General features: G+C 52.7%; 2 protein-coding genes and 4 non-coding genes across 9 annotated transcripts; 1 reads left to right on the top strand and 5 right to left on the bottom strand.

Moving 5' to 3' along the window:
- Positions 1–1,925: 1,925 nt before the first annotated feature.
- Acp4 (acid phosphatase 4) lies at positions 1,926–5,873 on the top strand. Its single transcript, XM_027420835.2, has 10 exons — positions 1,926–2,036; positions 2,114–2,218; positions 2,296–2,382; positions 3,050–3,196; positions 3,488–3,586; positions 3,658–3,753; positions 4,360–4,492; positions 4,574–4,656; positions 4,951–5,078; positions 5,164–5,873. Exons 1-10 carry the CDS (start codon positions 1,926–1,928, stop codon positions 5,531–5,533), a joined length of 1,359 nt encoding a protein of 452 aa, XP_027276636.1. The 3' UTR covers positions 5,534–5,873.
- A 587-nt stretch (positions 5,874–6,460) lies between these two features.
- C6H19orf48 (chromosome 6 C19orf48 homolog) lies at positions 6,461–12,914 on the bottom strand. Of its 4 annotated transcripts, none has more exons than XM_027420834.2 (6): positions 12,776–12,914; positions 11,967–12,146; positions 11,140–11,183; positions 8,782–8,815; positions 8,442–8,473; positions 6,461–8,161 (listed from the first exon to the last, which is right to left on the bottom strand). In XM_027420834.2, the coding sequence occupies exon 6, from the start codon at positions 8,103–8,105 to the stop codon at positions 7,251–7,253; it is 855 nt and encodes a 284-aa protein (XP_027276635.1). In that variant the 5' UTR covers positions 8,106–8,161; positions 8,442–8,473; positions 8,782–8,815; positions 11,140–11,183; positions 11,967–12,146; positions 12,776–12,914; the 3' UTR covers positions 6,461–7,250. The 4 variants fall into 4 exon arrangements, with proteins under 4 accessions (XP_027276635.1, XP_027276632.1, XP_027276634.1 ...); XM_027420831.2 differs by lacking the exon at positions 12,776–12,914 and adding an exon at positions 12,557–12,705; XM_027420833.2 differs by lacking the exon at positions 12,776–12,914 and adding an exon at positions 12,479–12,499.
- LOC113836322 lies at positions 8,233–8,325 on the bottom strand. The gene has a single exon (XR_003486400.1). It is a non-coding gene; the product is annotated as a small nucleolar RNA SNORD88 (small nucleolar RNA).
- On the bottom strand, positions 8,556–8,645 carry LOC113836320. Its single transcript, XR_003486398.1, has one exon. It is a non-coding gene; the product is annotated as a small nucleolar RNA SNORD88 (small nucleolar RNA).
- LOC113836319 lies at positions 8,896–8,988 on the bottom strand. The gene has a single exon (XR_003486397.1). It is a non-coding gene; the product is annotated as a small nucleolar RNA SNORD88 (small nucleolar RNA).
- Positions 11,256–11,347, bottom strand: LOC113836321. Its single transcript, XR_003486399.1, has one exon. It is a non-coding gene; the product is annotated as a small nucleolar RNA SNORD88 (small nucleolar RNA).
- Positions 12,915–14,262: the final 1,348 nt, after the last annotated feature.

The raw sequence follows: 14,262 nt of genomic DNA, 5'->3' as shown, positions 1-14,262 counted from the left end.
CTCCAAGAGGTGAGAAAGGCAGGGATGAGGTTCTCCTTCATAGCTGGTGGTGGATGCACGGCCTGAGGACACCCTGATTTCCAGCCAGTCACACAAACTGTGAACCTGGGGGTCATAGGTTGGTGGTCAATCATTGTAGCAGCACAGGAGGCAGAGTATGCCGACATTTCTGGGACAGAGCTTGGTTCCCACTCCACATCGTTCCATGGTTCTGTGTTACCTACAGTTGTCTCCTGCTTTGCTTTGGGATTAACTTGCTACAAAGACCAGGCTGACCTTGAGCTCAGAGATACACCTAGTCTCTGTCTCCTGAGTACTGTGAATAAAGGCAAATACCACTGTGCCTAGCTAGGATTAATAGGACTTTTGGAGTCCTGGTAGCACACACCTGCCATCTGAGCATTTGGGAAGCTGAAGTTGGAGTGTTGTGAGTTCTAGCCAGCCTAGGCTACAGAATGAGTTCAAGGCTAGCCTGGGCAATGGGGTGCAATTCTGTCTACAACATTCAAACTGTTTAAGCAAGTGTTGTGGCTAAAGCTGTAGCTCAGAGATACAGCACTTGTTCAGCATGTGCTTAAATGACAGCAGTACCAAACAAGACCCAACTGCTTTTTTGGCTGCTTTCCTGGGGACCTGGGTTCAGGTTCCAGAACTCATATGGTAGTTTATGACCATCTGTAACTCCAGTTCCAGAGGATCCAGCGCCCTCTTCTGGTTCTGTGGGCACTGCATGCACATACATAGGAGCATATAAAATAAAAATACATAAAATCATGGCCTGATGTAGTGATGCATGCCTTTAATCTCAGCAGTTGAGAGGCAGAGATCTGTGAGTTTGAGGCCAGCCTGGTCTGTGTAGTGAGTTTTAGGACAGCCAGAATTACATAGTAAGACCCTGTCTCAAACCACTATCTCAAAAAAAAAAAAAAATCTCAAAAATTAAACAGCTAAGACCTCCCAATTCCTGACCCATAAAACCCACCAGCAAAAACAAGTGCCTTAAGATACTGAGCTTGGGGCTAGGGAGGTGGCCCATTGGCCCCACAATCGTGAGGCACTGAATGAGGCTTCCCATGTTAAAGATCTTGGCAGGATGGCTTGTAACTGTAATCCCAGAGTTTGTGAGGTTGAGACAGGAGGATTTCTGGAGCTTGGGCTAGCCTGAATGATCAAGCTCCAGGTTAAGTGAGATCCTGTCTAAAAGGGTAAGGTAGAGAATGTTTGACAGACACCTGACATCTGGCTTCCACACACACACACTCCTGCACATACATAAATTGCTAAAGTTTTAGGGCCACTTGTTGTGTGGTCATAAACACAACTTATAACAGTTTCTTTCTGCAAACAGGCTCTCTTAAGTGCTTAATGTACTTTGAACTCACCTGACCGTTCTGTGAGACAAAGGCACAGAGAGCTGTAGTAACTTGAGACTATCACACCTCTTATAATGGTGAGAGGTTTGAACCTAGTCTGTCTGACTCCTGGCTTGGGTATTTTGCTACAGGGCCCTGTTGGTTTTAACCAGTTGTATATGGTATGTTAAGAAAGTGATCTTCAAGAAGTTCAGGAAGACCTCAGAGAGTCCTGACATTTTAGAAAAGGAACAGGAAACATGGGGAAGCAGGGGTGGGGGGTCCCTGCAACTACCTTTCAGCTTTGCCACTCCCTAGATGTTTACTCAGGCAAGTCAGTGGCCCTGCTGTGTCTCAGTGTCCCCATCAGCACAACAGGGATGCTGGTGGCCAAATGGATATCTCCTGGGGGGGGGGGGTTCTGTGAAGATGAACTGGGTTAATCCCAGGCCTCCCCAGCCTGGGGAGCATGCTGGGGCCTGTGCTGCTTGCAGGGGGCTGAGTCGGAGGCTAATGAGTAGGTAAAGTCACAGCACAGACGGAGGCTGAGCTCAGCGTCTGCTCTCTGTGGAAATGGCCGAGCCTGGGTCTCAGGGCCACACCGCTGGACTCTTGCTACTGCTGCTGCTGTTGCTGCTACCACCGCAGGCCCTGCTGGAGGGGCCCCTGCTTTTTGTGGCTCTGGTGCGCAGCCTCCCATCCCGCCTGACTCACTCTCTACCTCCCAGATTAGCCCTGACCTGGTTCTCCAACATCCCCAGGTGTTTCGCCATGGTGACCGGGCCCCACTGGCCTCCTACCCCACAGACCCACACAAGGAAGCTGCCTCTACCTTGTGGCCTCGAGGCCTGGGCCAACTGACCAAGGTGAGGAGGGAGAGGGGGTAAGGACGAGGGCTGAGGGACGGATGATGAAGGTCTGCTGAGGCTGCCTCTGTCCCCAGGAGGGGATCCGTCAGCAGCTGGAGCTGGGCCGATTTCTGAGGAGGCGGTACAAGGCCTTCCTGAGTCCTGAGTACCGGCGTGAAGAGGTATTTTGCTAACCTTTGACCCCAGTGCCCCCTTTGGCCTTCACCTCTTGTCTTTGGTCTGCACTCCACACTGGGCTCTGATTTCTCAAACTATGATACAGTCTGACCACTGACCCCGCCTCAACCTTTGTGCTGACTTTCTGACCTTTGAACCTGATTTGGTCTTTGATCCTTGCTTTGCTCTCCTGATGTTTGTTAGCGGGGTGGGTCTCTTGTAAGGGATGTGGGCCTACACATGCTTGGCAAGCCCTCCATCACTGAGCAACCCCCAGTTCCAACCTCCAGCCTTCGATCTTGGCCTTCATCAGATCTGACCTTCCTTTTCTGTCTTCTGACACCCTTGGGCTGAGTTCTCCTGGCCCTGGCTACTCTGAGACTGTGTACTTAACTTTAGCTCCATGTTGTTCAGTCCCCGCCTTCTTTATCTTGACCTTTTACTTCTGACCCCCTTGGTCTGACCTTCCCTTAACTCTCAACACCAGTAGATCACTGCAGTCCAACACATCACCCCTCTGACCTCTATCCCTGACACTTGAACTCACCTTGAGTTTTGACCCTGAGTGCCTGACCTTTAACCTAACCTACCCCAAACTGAATCTGAAGCTTTTGACTTGGGACACAGCTGACCCTGGGCCTGCCCCCCCTCTGCTGCCCTCATCCACCCCAGGTGTACATCCGCAGCACAGACTTTGACCGGACACTGGAGAGTGCACAGGCCAACCTGGCTGGGCTGTTCCCTGAGGCTGCCCCTGGAAGTCCTGAGGCCGACTGGAAGCCCATTCCAGTGCACACAGTGCCTGTGTCTGAGGACAAGGTCAGGAGGCTGGATCTGATGGGACACACAGAAGGGTCTTGAGTTCAAGGTCATTCTGGGAACCTTAGTGAGACTTTCTCAAAATGAAAAGTGAGGAGCTGGGGTGTGGCCAGGTGAACCCATTTCAGATTGTCCCTGGTGGAACTGTCCAGAGGGTAAGCTGCCACCCCTGCCCAGCATAGCGGGATACAGGGGAAACTGGGAGACACAAAGGCCAGAGACCTTAGCCCCATGGCCAACTGTGAGCCCCCAGACTTGCTGCTGTCTCCCCTGAGCCTCGGTCTCCCCCAGTTGCTGAGGTTCCCCATGCGCAGCTGTCCTCGATACCATGAGCTTCTGCGGGAGTCCACAGAGGCAGCTGACTACCAGGAGGCCCTGGAGGGCTGGACGGTGAGTTGCTGCAGCGGGCTGGTGGGGCTGGCGCCAAGCAAGGGCTCACCCAACCCTGCCTCTCTGCATAGGACTTCCTGACCCGCCTGGGCAACTTCACTGGGCTGTCACTGGTTGGAGAGCCACTCCGCAGAGCATGGAAAGTTCTGGACACACTGATCTGCCAGGCAAGTCTTCCTTACCTCTCCAGAAGGATAGTTCAAATTTGCATTCAGCCTAGCTGTTTGTTAGTGATTTAGCCCTGTGTACCCTGGTTTCTCCATCTGCATGGTAGGGACAGAGACAGGTTGGTAGTATGGTGACATAGCATATTACACCCCCTTTCCTGGTACCATCCATTGGATCTTTCTAGAATGCCAAATGCCTGATTTCAAGGCATCTCTGGTCCCAAAGGGCTTGGTAAAGACTCTTGTCTGGTACTTGGTCTGGCCCACACTGTGGTAAGCTGATCTTTGAGGGGTTTGAATGAGGGTCAGGGTCTGGAGGGTTGGCTGTCAATAAAGTGCTTGCAGACAAGCATGAGGAGTTTGGACTGCCAACACCTACATGAAAAAGCTGGCTGCAGCAGCTCATATATGAATCCTGGTGCTGAGGAGGCCTTCACAGGAGGCTAGCTAGCTCGGCTTACTTGGTGAGTTCCAGGCCCATGAGACTCTCAAATTAGGTGGGCCAGGCCTGGGGAACATCTGCAGGTAACCTCTAACCTATACACATGTGCACACACAACAAAACCGGGGACTCCCTCTTGAAGTCCTCTCCTTTTCTCTCCCCAGCGTGCCCATGGACTTGCCCTTCCGTCCTGGGCCTCCCCAGACGTCCTGAGGACTCTGTCACAGATTTCAGCTCTGGACATCAGGGCACACGTGGGGCCACCCAGAGCAGCAGAAAAGGCCCAGCTGACAGGGGGTGAGGTGTGGGCCCATGGGGTGCGAGAGTTGTTCTTCAGGTGGGGAGGAGACATATAAGCACTCTGCTCCTGTCACTCAGGGATTCTGCTGGATGCCATCCTCAGCAATTTCTCCCGGGCCCAGCGCCTGGGGCTGCCCCTCAAGATGGTCATGTACTCAGCTGTGAGTCCCTGGGAAAGACAGGCATTGCTGCTACATGGGTGGCAGGGGTGGCGAAGATCATGTACTCAAAGGCCACTGCGGGTGTCATCCTCATCTACAGTACTTATGGGACTGCATTACTAGAAACACAGGAAGGATGGGGGAGGGGGTCAGAGGAGCAAGACTTCAGTCCCCTGAAGTGTCTAGACAATCACAGAATGCCAAGGTGTGGGTGGGTGAGAGTGGTCTGGAGTTATTTCTAAGGGGGAACAATGTGGGGTCCTAATTCATCCCCCTTCAATGGAATTACTGCAGCATGACAGCACCCTGCTGGCCCTCCAGGGGGCCCTGGGCCTCTACGATGGCAACACCCCACCTTATGCTGCCTGCATGGCCTTTGAATTCCGGGGGAGCTCCAGGGACCCTGAGGAGGAAGACGGAGAGTGAGGATGGGTGATGGCTTGGCTTTGGGTGGGATGGACTCTTAGGAGGGGGGATGGGCGATGCTACTGTCCTTCCCACCTTCAGGAACGTCACCATCTCTCTCATCTACCGGAATGACACCTCCCGCCCGCCCCTGCCACTCAGGGTCCCTGGGTGCCCAGCTCCCTGTCCGCTTGGGCGCTTCCAGCAGCTGACTGCTCCAGCCAGGCCTCCAGCTCATGGGGCCCCCTGCCATGGTTCCTATGAACCTACCAGCCCCCCAGGTGACAGCCCTCTGCACAGGGGTGGGAGTGGGGAATTCCCAGGACCCGGGATTCACAACCCCAATGTTCTTCCTGCAGCCACGGTGCCCCTGCTGGCCGGAGCTGTGGCTGTGCTGGCTGTGTTGAGCCTGGGGCTTGGCCTGCTGGCCTGGAGGCCCAGTTGCCTGAGGGCCCTGGGAGGGGCTGTATGAGGGGGGGGGAACGGGTAGACACAAAGCACCCCCTCAGCTGACACTGGATCCCAACACGTGTGCTCACCTGCTGCTCTGACTTGTTACTGTGCTCGCGCGTGTGGGGATGAAGGCTGGGTGGGCCCCAGTTGTGCATACTCATGTTTCAGGTGGCATACATACAGGTGGCAGGCAATAAGCATGTGTGCAGGTGAGAGCCGCTAGCCTGAGACCACATAGAACCCAACTGTCCTTAAGCAACTACCCCAGTAATTACTTCTTGCTGGTGGCAGTCAGATGGGGCTGGTTCCTTGGGTCATATAGTACATCAAGTATGAATCAGATGGAGATAGGGGATCTCCTCAGGGTATTGACTAAGGTGGCCAGTGTCTTCTGGAAACCCCATTCTCACCACTATCCTAAGCTCTCCATGAAGAGGGGAAGTCCCTAAAGGACCTGGTGATGAGCCTGTACCCAGGATTGCCACCCCAGAAACCCACCCACTACTGACCAGCAACCACACTACTGGCATCATCTGGAGTCCCACACCCACTGTCTGTGCACGCATCACTACCCAGAACCCCAGCTGACACTGGGAAAGTCAATGGGGGTTCCCTGTCTTGAGAGGCTCCTATCTGGGGAAGTTACAAGACCTAAGATCGAGAGGAAGCTAAGGAGCATACCTTGGAATCCCAGGATAGCCTAAGCAAGAGGGTCAGGCTCACAAGAAAACCAAACTGAAACGAATACAGGATGCAAGGTAGGGGCCAAGGCCAGCCCGTGCTGTGACTGGCTCCCACCAGCCCACCTTTCCTCAGCAGACCGCTGGAGTGTCCTCTGGAAACAGGACAGAGGTGGGCAAGTGCGCCTGTGCCTCACCTGCCCCGGATCCAGGTCGTCACCCCGACTCTACCCACGCCGGGACCAAGTCAAACAGCACACCCCACAGAGGGTAATGAGCCAGCCATTTAATAGGAACTCACGAAGGCAGAAGCTCCAGGGCTGCCCATCTCGCCCCTCCCTTAAATCCAGATCTACATTGGCCAGGGGCCATATGTGCAGCCAGGGACACCAGACCCAGCTGGAAGGTGCTTCAAAAGGGAAGGGCATGGCTAAAAGAAAACGGGGACAGGGTCCCCAAAGCAAAGTCTTTACAAAAGGGGGCTCTCCCCTCCCCCAAACCACAGTGTCACATAAGCTCAAAATAAAATATAAAGTAAAAATGCTGCATTAGAAAAGTTTACAATGTTAAGCCTTTAAAATAGGGAGACTGGCCCTAAAGTGTCCAACAGCCAGTAAAGGCCCATGGAAGTGTGGCCTATATCTAAAATACTATGTAAGTGTTGCATTGAAAAAGTAAAAAATTCAAGATGGCCTGTATGTAGTGCTTTGGGGCCCATGTGGAAGCAGAGGGGTGGGGACCCTGATGTGGCCACCTACCTCAGCATGGCCTTATGCTCCAACTCCAGGGGTTTAACTAGAGGGCCATTAAGCACCCTAGATTCACAGCAGATGGCCACCTGTGGCTCATTTCTCACATGGACTGTGTGACTGGGGACATGCACACCCCTCTTTGGGGGCCACTGAACTTGGCACTTAAGTGCTAGAGGGACAGAAATGTGGGGAAGGTATTTGCCAAGCTGTTTCCTAGTGGCCTAGGTTGCAGGCAGCCTCTGTGCAATTCATCTCCCCACCTCCAACCCTGGGGTACAAGTGTGCTGTCGAAGCCAGTCCAGGTCTAGTCATGCCTCACAGGTTGCTCTTCCCCACAGGCTTGGTCGGAGTAGGGAGGTGGCGGGGGCTGCTCCTCAGCCAGCCCGTAGTTGGGGTGGCCACGACTGCGCTTGGCTTCTTTGATGTAGAGTTCCAGGAGCACCTTGGTGGGCTGCCTGTCCACCTGCTCCCGGGGCACGCCGTGGCTGAGCAGCCAGCTTAGGAGGTCCTTTCGAGTTGGATTGGGCCCCAGCATAAGCTTGGTGCGGCCTGGCTGGCTCTGGCGCCAAAGCAAGCCCACATCAGCAATGGTCTGGATCTCCATCACAGCCTCCAGTACCGTCATGCCACGTACCAGCAGGCTGACCAGCGAGAGCCGAAGCTCAGAGGGTGCTGCTGTGAGCAGGCGCCGCTGCAGGCCCTGAGTGAAGGCCACATCCTCTGGGGCCAGGTCCACAGGCCCCTCTGGATCGAGGTAGATCCACTCAATCATACCCAGCTCACGCACCAGCTGAATGCCTTCCTCCATGGTGGTCCAAGGCCTAAAGGGCAGCTCAGTGGCCTCAAAATGTAGGGAAGATTCCCAGCGCTGGCGCCAGGCCTGCAGCAGCCAGCTCAATAGTGTCTGGCAGCCACCCCCCCGCAGGGCTTTGCAACGGTAATTAAAGATGGCATCATGGGTGAGGTCACCCAGCAGCCCCAGCTCCCCGGAATTCAGGGACAGGGCAGGGCCTCCCTGGTCATATACCCGAAGGATCCAGGTGACCATGAGCTCATTGGGGTTTTGCTTGAAACGCCGTGAGATAGCCAACAGCTCTGTGTATGTGTAGTAGCGGTCCCCCCGGCCCATCTGGTTGGGTACCAGCACTCTCTCCGCCATGGTCCTACAGCTTCACAGCAAGGACAAGAGGGCTAGAAGCAAGGCTGATGCAGAGGCTGCAAAAAGACATAGGGCAAGCTAGCAGGTGACAAAGAGCCACGCTCCCACCTAGCATCCCCCAGAAAGGAAACCCCTCAGACCCCCGGATGTCAAAGGTCCTGGGGGCGAGCAAAATGTCACCACAGCGGTCAGAGCCCAGTGCTGTGCATCATGGGGGTTACCAAGAGCAGTATGACAGGATGCCTCATAGCAACCTGGTCCACTTCTTCGCCCATTCCTATGTCTGAAGGGAGCTCAGACCTGTATCCCCATCCCAGCCAGCCATTCTGTGCTTACCTAGAGGAAAGCAGGCTGTCTGCAGGAATTGCCTGTAGGTAGGAAGGAGAGGGGAAAGAGGTTGGTAAGGCACAGAAAGACCATGATAACCCCATCCACCCCTCCTTGTAGTAAAGACCCCTCAGAACCACAGGTGTCAAAGGTCCTGGGGAGCTCTGTGTCCTCAGGGTGATCAGAGCCCAGTGCTGGACATCATAGGGGTCCCAAGCATACACTGACAGAATTTCTTACCACACAAGGTCATTAGTGCTTAAATACTACAAGCATCGAGTCTAAACTGAGCCATCTGTACTAGCAGTATTAAGACCTTTACCCCACCTTAGGCAACCCTTCTGCTTACCTGGAGGGAAGCCTGGCTGTCTGAAGAAACTTGTCTGTTGGCAGGAGGGAAGGGGAAAGAGGCTGCTGAGATGCATGAAGAGCACAACTTCTCTATCCACTCCCATTGTAGCCAGGACCCCTCAGACCCCCGGGTGTCAAAGGTCCCTGGGGGGGGCACCATGTCCTCACGGTGGTCAGAGCCCAGTGCTGGACATCACAGGAGTCCTGGTAGTATCAACACCCTCCCTCTCTTAGGTTCCAGAGCCACTTGCTCTCCCAAGGGGGATGATGTAGCTCAGTGCCCAGAAATTTAGGCAAGAAAATGACCAACAGTTTCTGAGTAAGCAGTCCTCCTTAGGGGTCTGCAACACTTCACCATTTACATGTTTGTGATAGTCTTTGTGTCTCTACCTCCCAAAGTAGAGGGTTACAGACACACTTCCACACCTCACCTTACTCACTTATTTCTGTATGTAGCCCAGGATGAATGTGAACTCAGGATCCTCCTGCCTCAGCCACCTGGAATGCTGGGATTATAGGCAGGCACCACAATTACCCTTCACTGTCCACCCTGACTCCGCATGCTACCTTCCATATGCTCTGCTGCAAACAGACCAAGACTGCTTTGCCCTTGGGAATGTGGGGCAAACGAGGCAGAAGCTGGTCCTGGTCTCATGGCTCTGCTCCAGGCCTGTTTGGATTTTCTAGGATATAGTGAATGTGTGCCTCAGTGGCTTCTGCCCTTCCTCCAGGCCTATACCTCAACCAGCGCTTCAACCTGCCTGAGCTTGAGGCCAGCATCTCTTCTGCACACTGCAACTTGGAAGTCCTGACTTTGCCAGAGCATTCTGTGGAGAAGAAATGACACCTACCTATTGCCAGGACCTGGTGAGATTTGGTGAACTCATTTTCTACAAACACTGTGGCCATCTCCTCCACCCAACACAGTCTTGTTATGTAGTTCAGGCTGGCTTTGGACTCATGGTCATCCTACTCTGTTATGCCTCAAGTACTCACACAAGTGCTCAGTTATTTAGCAACCACAAGCATCAATTTTGTGCAGAAGTGAGCTGTCCAAAGATGTAGCCACATAATTAAGAACCAAAAATTTAGCCCCAGCAATTCCCATTTCAGGTGCTTTTTTTGTTTGTTTGTTTTTATGAGACAGGGTTTCTCTGTGTAACTGCTCTGGCTATCCTCGAACTCAGAGATCCACCTGCCTCTGCCTCAGAGTGCTAGGATGGAAGGTGTTACCATCTATCGCCGGGCTAAGGTGCTTTTAAGCCTCAAATGGGTCTGGGGTAGACAATAGGCATGGACACAGACTACAGGCACCAGGTCTCCCTATCCAGCTGTATTCTCTCTCTCTTTCTGATTCCATGTGTTCAGTGGTATGCAGGACACCTAGTTACTAGCCCAAGCCCAGTATAGTCAGATATAAAATATCTCAAGGTGAACAATATAGCCATTGTTCTCCCTGTCCCCAACACCCAAAAAACAAGGAGAAATTCTCCTAGAGCTGAAAACTTGTTCTCTTTCAGATAACACACTCCTGTTTTCTGATAAATATTATTTCAACAACGACTCCTATGTAAATTCAAGGCGCTTTTTTTTAATCATTTTTATGTACAAATGATTTGCAAGGATTTGCTAGAACATTTGCTCAAATGTTCATTGTATTCAGTCCAAAATCCAGGGGGCAGATGATAGTGCTGACAGCCATTCCCCCCCTTCCCTCAACTGAGTTTGAAAATCAGGCCCTTTCTGCACCTTACCAACTCTTACCCCTAAAAGGCAGGAAATACTGCCACCGCCCTTGATGTATCTGCTCCATCTAGCACCTAGATTTAAGTGGGATGGCTTACTGACCAGTATGGTGTTATGAGCAGCAGGGTTGGAATCTTTACCAACTAGCTGACTGGTGTTGTGAGAATTTTAATATGTAATACCTGGGGCTGGAGAGATGGTTCAGAGGTTAAATGCACTTGCTGCTCTTCCAGAGGTCCTGAGTTCAATTCCCAGCAACCACATGGTGGCTCACAACCATCCGTAATGAGATCTGGTGACCAGATATACATGGAAGCAGAATGCTGTATACATAATAAATAAGGTGGACTTTGGGGAGCCACCGTCAAGGGCCCTACCCTGCCTGAGGAGTGGAGAGAGGGTGGGGTGGGGGGCAGGTGGGGGACTGGGAGGAAGGGAGGGAGAAGAAGAAGCAAGCTTGTTCCTAATTTGAACTAATAAAAAAACAAGGAAAAAATATGTAACACCCCCATAATATCACTGGTCCATCAAATCCCAAATTACAGAAAGTCATTGAAGAGGAAGGTACACTATTTTAGGTGTAGAAAGATCAAGAAGTAAAGGTTCTCACCACAAAGAGATGATGATAGATGGCGACTTGGCTTCAAGATACACCTGTAATACAGGAAGGACTTGGTGAGGGTGTTATGTGTGGAGACAGGCCACAGATATAGAACATCAAAACTAGAGCCCCTCAGACCCTCAGGTGTCAAAGGTCCTGGAGGGGCACTGTGTCCTCAAGGATGATTGGAGCCCAGTGCTAAACATCATGGGAGCCTCAGACCTTCTGCAATGTCAAGGCTACTTGCCTTCCAGGATGGTGGCCAAGCTATAAACACAAAATCCACTAGATGCTCCAACTTCCCCAGTGACACAGGTCCATAGAGATTTCCTATGGACCCACGGCATGAAGAGGACTCTGATGCTCCCTGTCTTGGCTGTATCTGCTAGTAACCTTGAAAACCAAAACCTGTAAAGACACAAATCCCTCTGAAGAACCTGGTGGGAGGAACTGAGGGGATGTTCTATGGAAAAAACAAAACAACCACACACATTAAACAAACAACCCAAAACCAAACACTAAGATATAAACAAGGCCCTTACTCAGCCAGATTTGAACCACCCTGTGAAAGATATCTGGGAGATGACTTCACAAAGAAACAGTAGGATCCCAGGAGGAAAGAGTGTAATTAAGTGTGATAATAGTATTGACCAGGAGGCAGAAAAACGCAGTTTTAGAGGCGAACGTGTGGTCAAAGTATTTTGGGTGAAATATGTGATTTGCTTTCAAAATTCAGGTAGCTGATATGACATGCTTGTACCACCAGGTCCAACATTGCCATCAGTACTCTTGCAGGTGAAACAAGGCCTGGCTTCCTTTCTCCTGTCTACTCCTACCTGCTGCTCCGAAGCAATCCAGGCCTCCACGTGCACTCACTTCCGCCTCGGAAACTCCGTATCTTGTATCTGCCCCTACACCCCATCCTCCTCCAGCCCTCAAGTGTTCTAGGTGGCACAAAAATGTCAAAATCCCACACGGGGGGAGGGGCGGTGGTAGAGATCTCCCACGGAGAGAACCTGCAGGTAGCACCGGGCTGTCATTGGGAGGAAGATTCTATGACACACACCCCCCCTCCCTGTCGCCTAAAAACGGGTAAGATGGCGGACAAGACCCGCGACGTGAGCAGCAGAAATGGCGTAGCCCGGCTGAGGAAGGCACAGACAAAGAAAGGCCCGTCCCGGCATCCCCAGCTCCACACACCTGGCGTCAGGCATCGTCCCCGCAAGTGCCCGCACCCGCCCCTTCAGGGGACACCCGGGTTTCATCCCGCGCGCGCCCGCGGCCGGCCCCAAGCAGCGCCCTTGAGCCCTTCCACGCGACAGGCAAGCCCGCGGCCAGGCCACGATACCTCCGGACGCGCCCTCCCTAGGGCGCAGAGCAGCGCCCCAGGCCGCGTGGCGCCGAGGCCAACCGCGAGGAAACTCACCAGGAAAGGGAGCTCCTCCGAGTCGCGCTCCTCAAGCGCGCGCCTGGGCCGCGAGTCCCACTTTATAGCGCGCGCCGCCTGCCAGTCCCGCCCACCGAGCCCGCATGCCCCGCCCCCGGCGCGCCCCAGGCTCCGCCCCGAGGCGGCCTACGATTGAGCCTTTGCTGGGAATCACGCCTCGATGATAGGAGAGAGAATAAGCGTCCGTGGCCGCTAGACCTCAAGAGGATGTGAGACAGTGTTGTCTCTCCAAAGAGGAATACAAGGATAGAGGCCATATCCGGACGGCTCTTCCGTCATTCTCGTTAGGCAGTTCTGAGGCAGCCCCCAAGGATGAGCGGGACGAGAAAGGCCCCCGAGGAGTAGGCGGGGCCAGGACCGGAAGCCACCGACTTGCCAGCGCGGCAGGGGAGCGGAGGTTGGGTTACGCTCCGGAGGTTGGGTTACGCTCAAAGGGTCCACCCAACAGTGTGGCCGCTGTAGCGCGGGAGGCGGGACGGGCGCTGACTGACATCGAGGGAAGCACCGGAGTGGTGCCGTGAGCGGCGAATATGCTCTGCGATGGGCGGGGCCGACCTAGGACGCCGGTGCAGAACAGCGGGGCTTCCCTGTGCCAGAGGGAGGAGCACCGAGGTGTGGATCCCCGGATCTGAGCAAGAGGGCCAGGGCCTGCATCTTTGAGACTGAATGAGGTGTTTTATCACAGCAACAGAAAAATAAGACACCTCCTTTCTCTTTGCTCATAGCGTAGATTCCCTCACCTCCCATCTATTTCCTTATGGGCACACATTTTGCATCCCTCTGCACAGCATTGGGACTGAGTCTATTTGATCACTCTGTAGATCTAGTGGAAGGCATATAGTGTTAGCTCATCTTTATTTTCAAATGCTGGGATGTGGCTCAGTTGGTAGAGTGCTTGCCCTGCTTGTAAGAAGTGTTGGCTTCAATCCCCAGCATTATGTAAACCAGGCATGGTTGTTCCTACCTGTAACACCAGCAAGAGATTCAGAACTTATGTTCCATCTTGTCTACATAGTGAGTTTCACACCAGTCTGGAATACATGAGAAAGTGTCTAATTTTTTTGAAATTAAAATGTATTTATTTTAGATCTATGATATGTGTTTTGCTTTGCATGTATGTCTGTGTACCACAGGTGTGCCTGGTGCCTTCAGAGGTCAGAAGAGTTGAAACTGTGGTTAAGGGCAATTGTGAGCTGCCATGTGAGTTTTGGGAATCAAGCCCTGGTCCTCTGCAAAAGCCAGTGCTCTTAACTGCTGAGCTGTGTCTGTTCAGCCCCTCGATATTTTTTGATAACTCGATTGTGCAGGGTTTTTTTTTTCATATTTATTTTTATTTTCGTGTGTGTGTGTGTGTGTGTGTGTGTGTGTGTGTGTGTGTGTGTGTTATATGTATGTGCAGGTGTAGTACCTGCAGAGGTGAGAAGAGGGTAACAGATTCCCAAGAGTTGGAGTTACAGGCAGTGTGAGCCACCTAACTGGATGCTGGTAACTGAACTCAGTCTTCTGGGAAAGCAAACACTCTTAACTACTAAGTCATTGCTCTAGCCCTTTGATTGTGTAGTTCTTGGATATAAACTTTGTAGATAATAATATCACGTGGTGATGTCAAAAGGTTGGGCCTGTACAGATCATTGCTTCTACAGACAAGGAACCTGAGTCCCAAGTCAGCCTTGCTGTGACTCAGA

The sequence above is a fragment of the Cricetulus griseus genome, chromosome 6 (genome assembly GCF_003668045.3).
Source record: "Cricetulus griseus strain 17A/GY chromosome 6, alternate assembly CriGri-PICRH-1.0, whole genome shotgun sequence".
Lineage (NCBI taxonomy): Eukaryota > Metazoa > Chordata > Mammalia > Rodentia > Cricetidae > Cricetulus > Cricetulus griseus.
The sequence above is the reverse complement of the archived record's forward strand: the minus strand, read 5'-3'. Positions and strand labels throughout refer to the sequence as shown.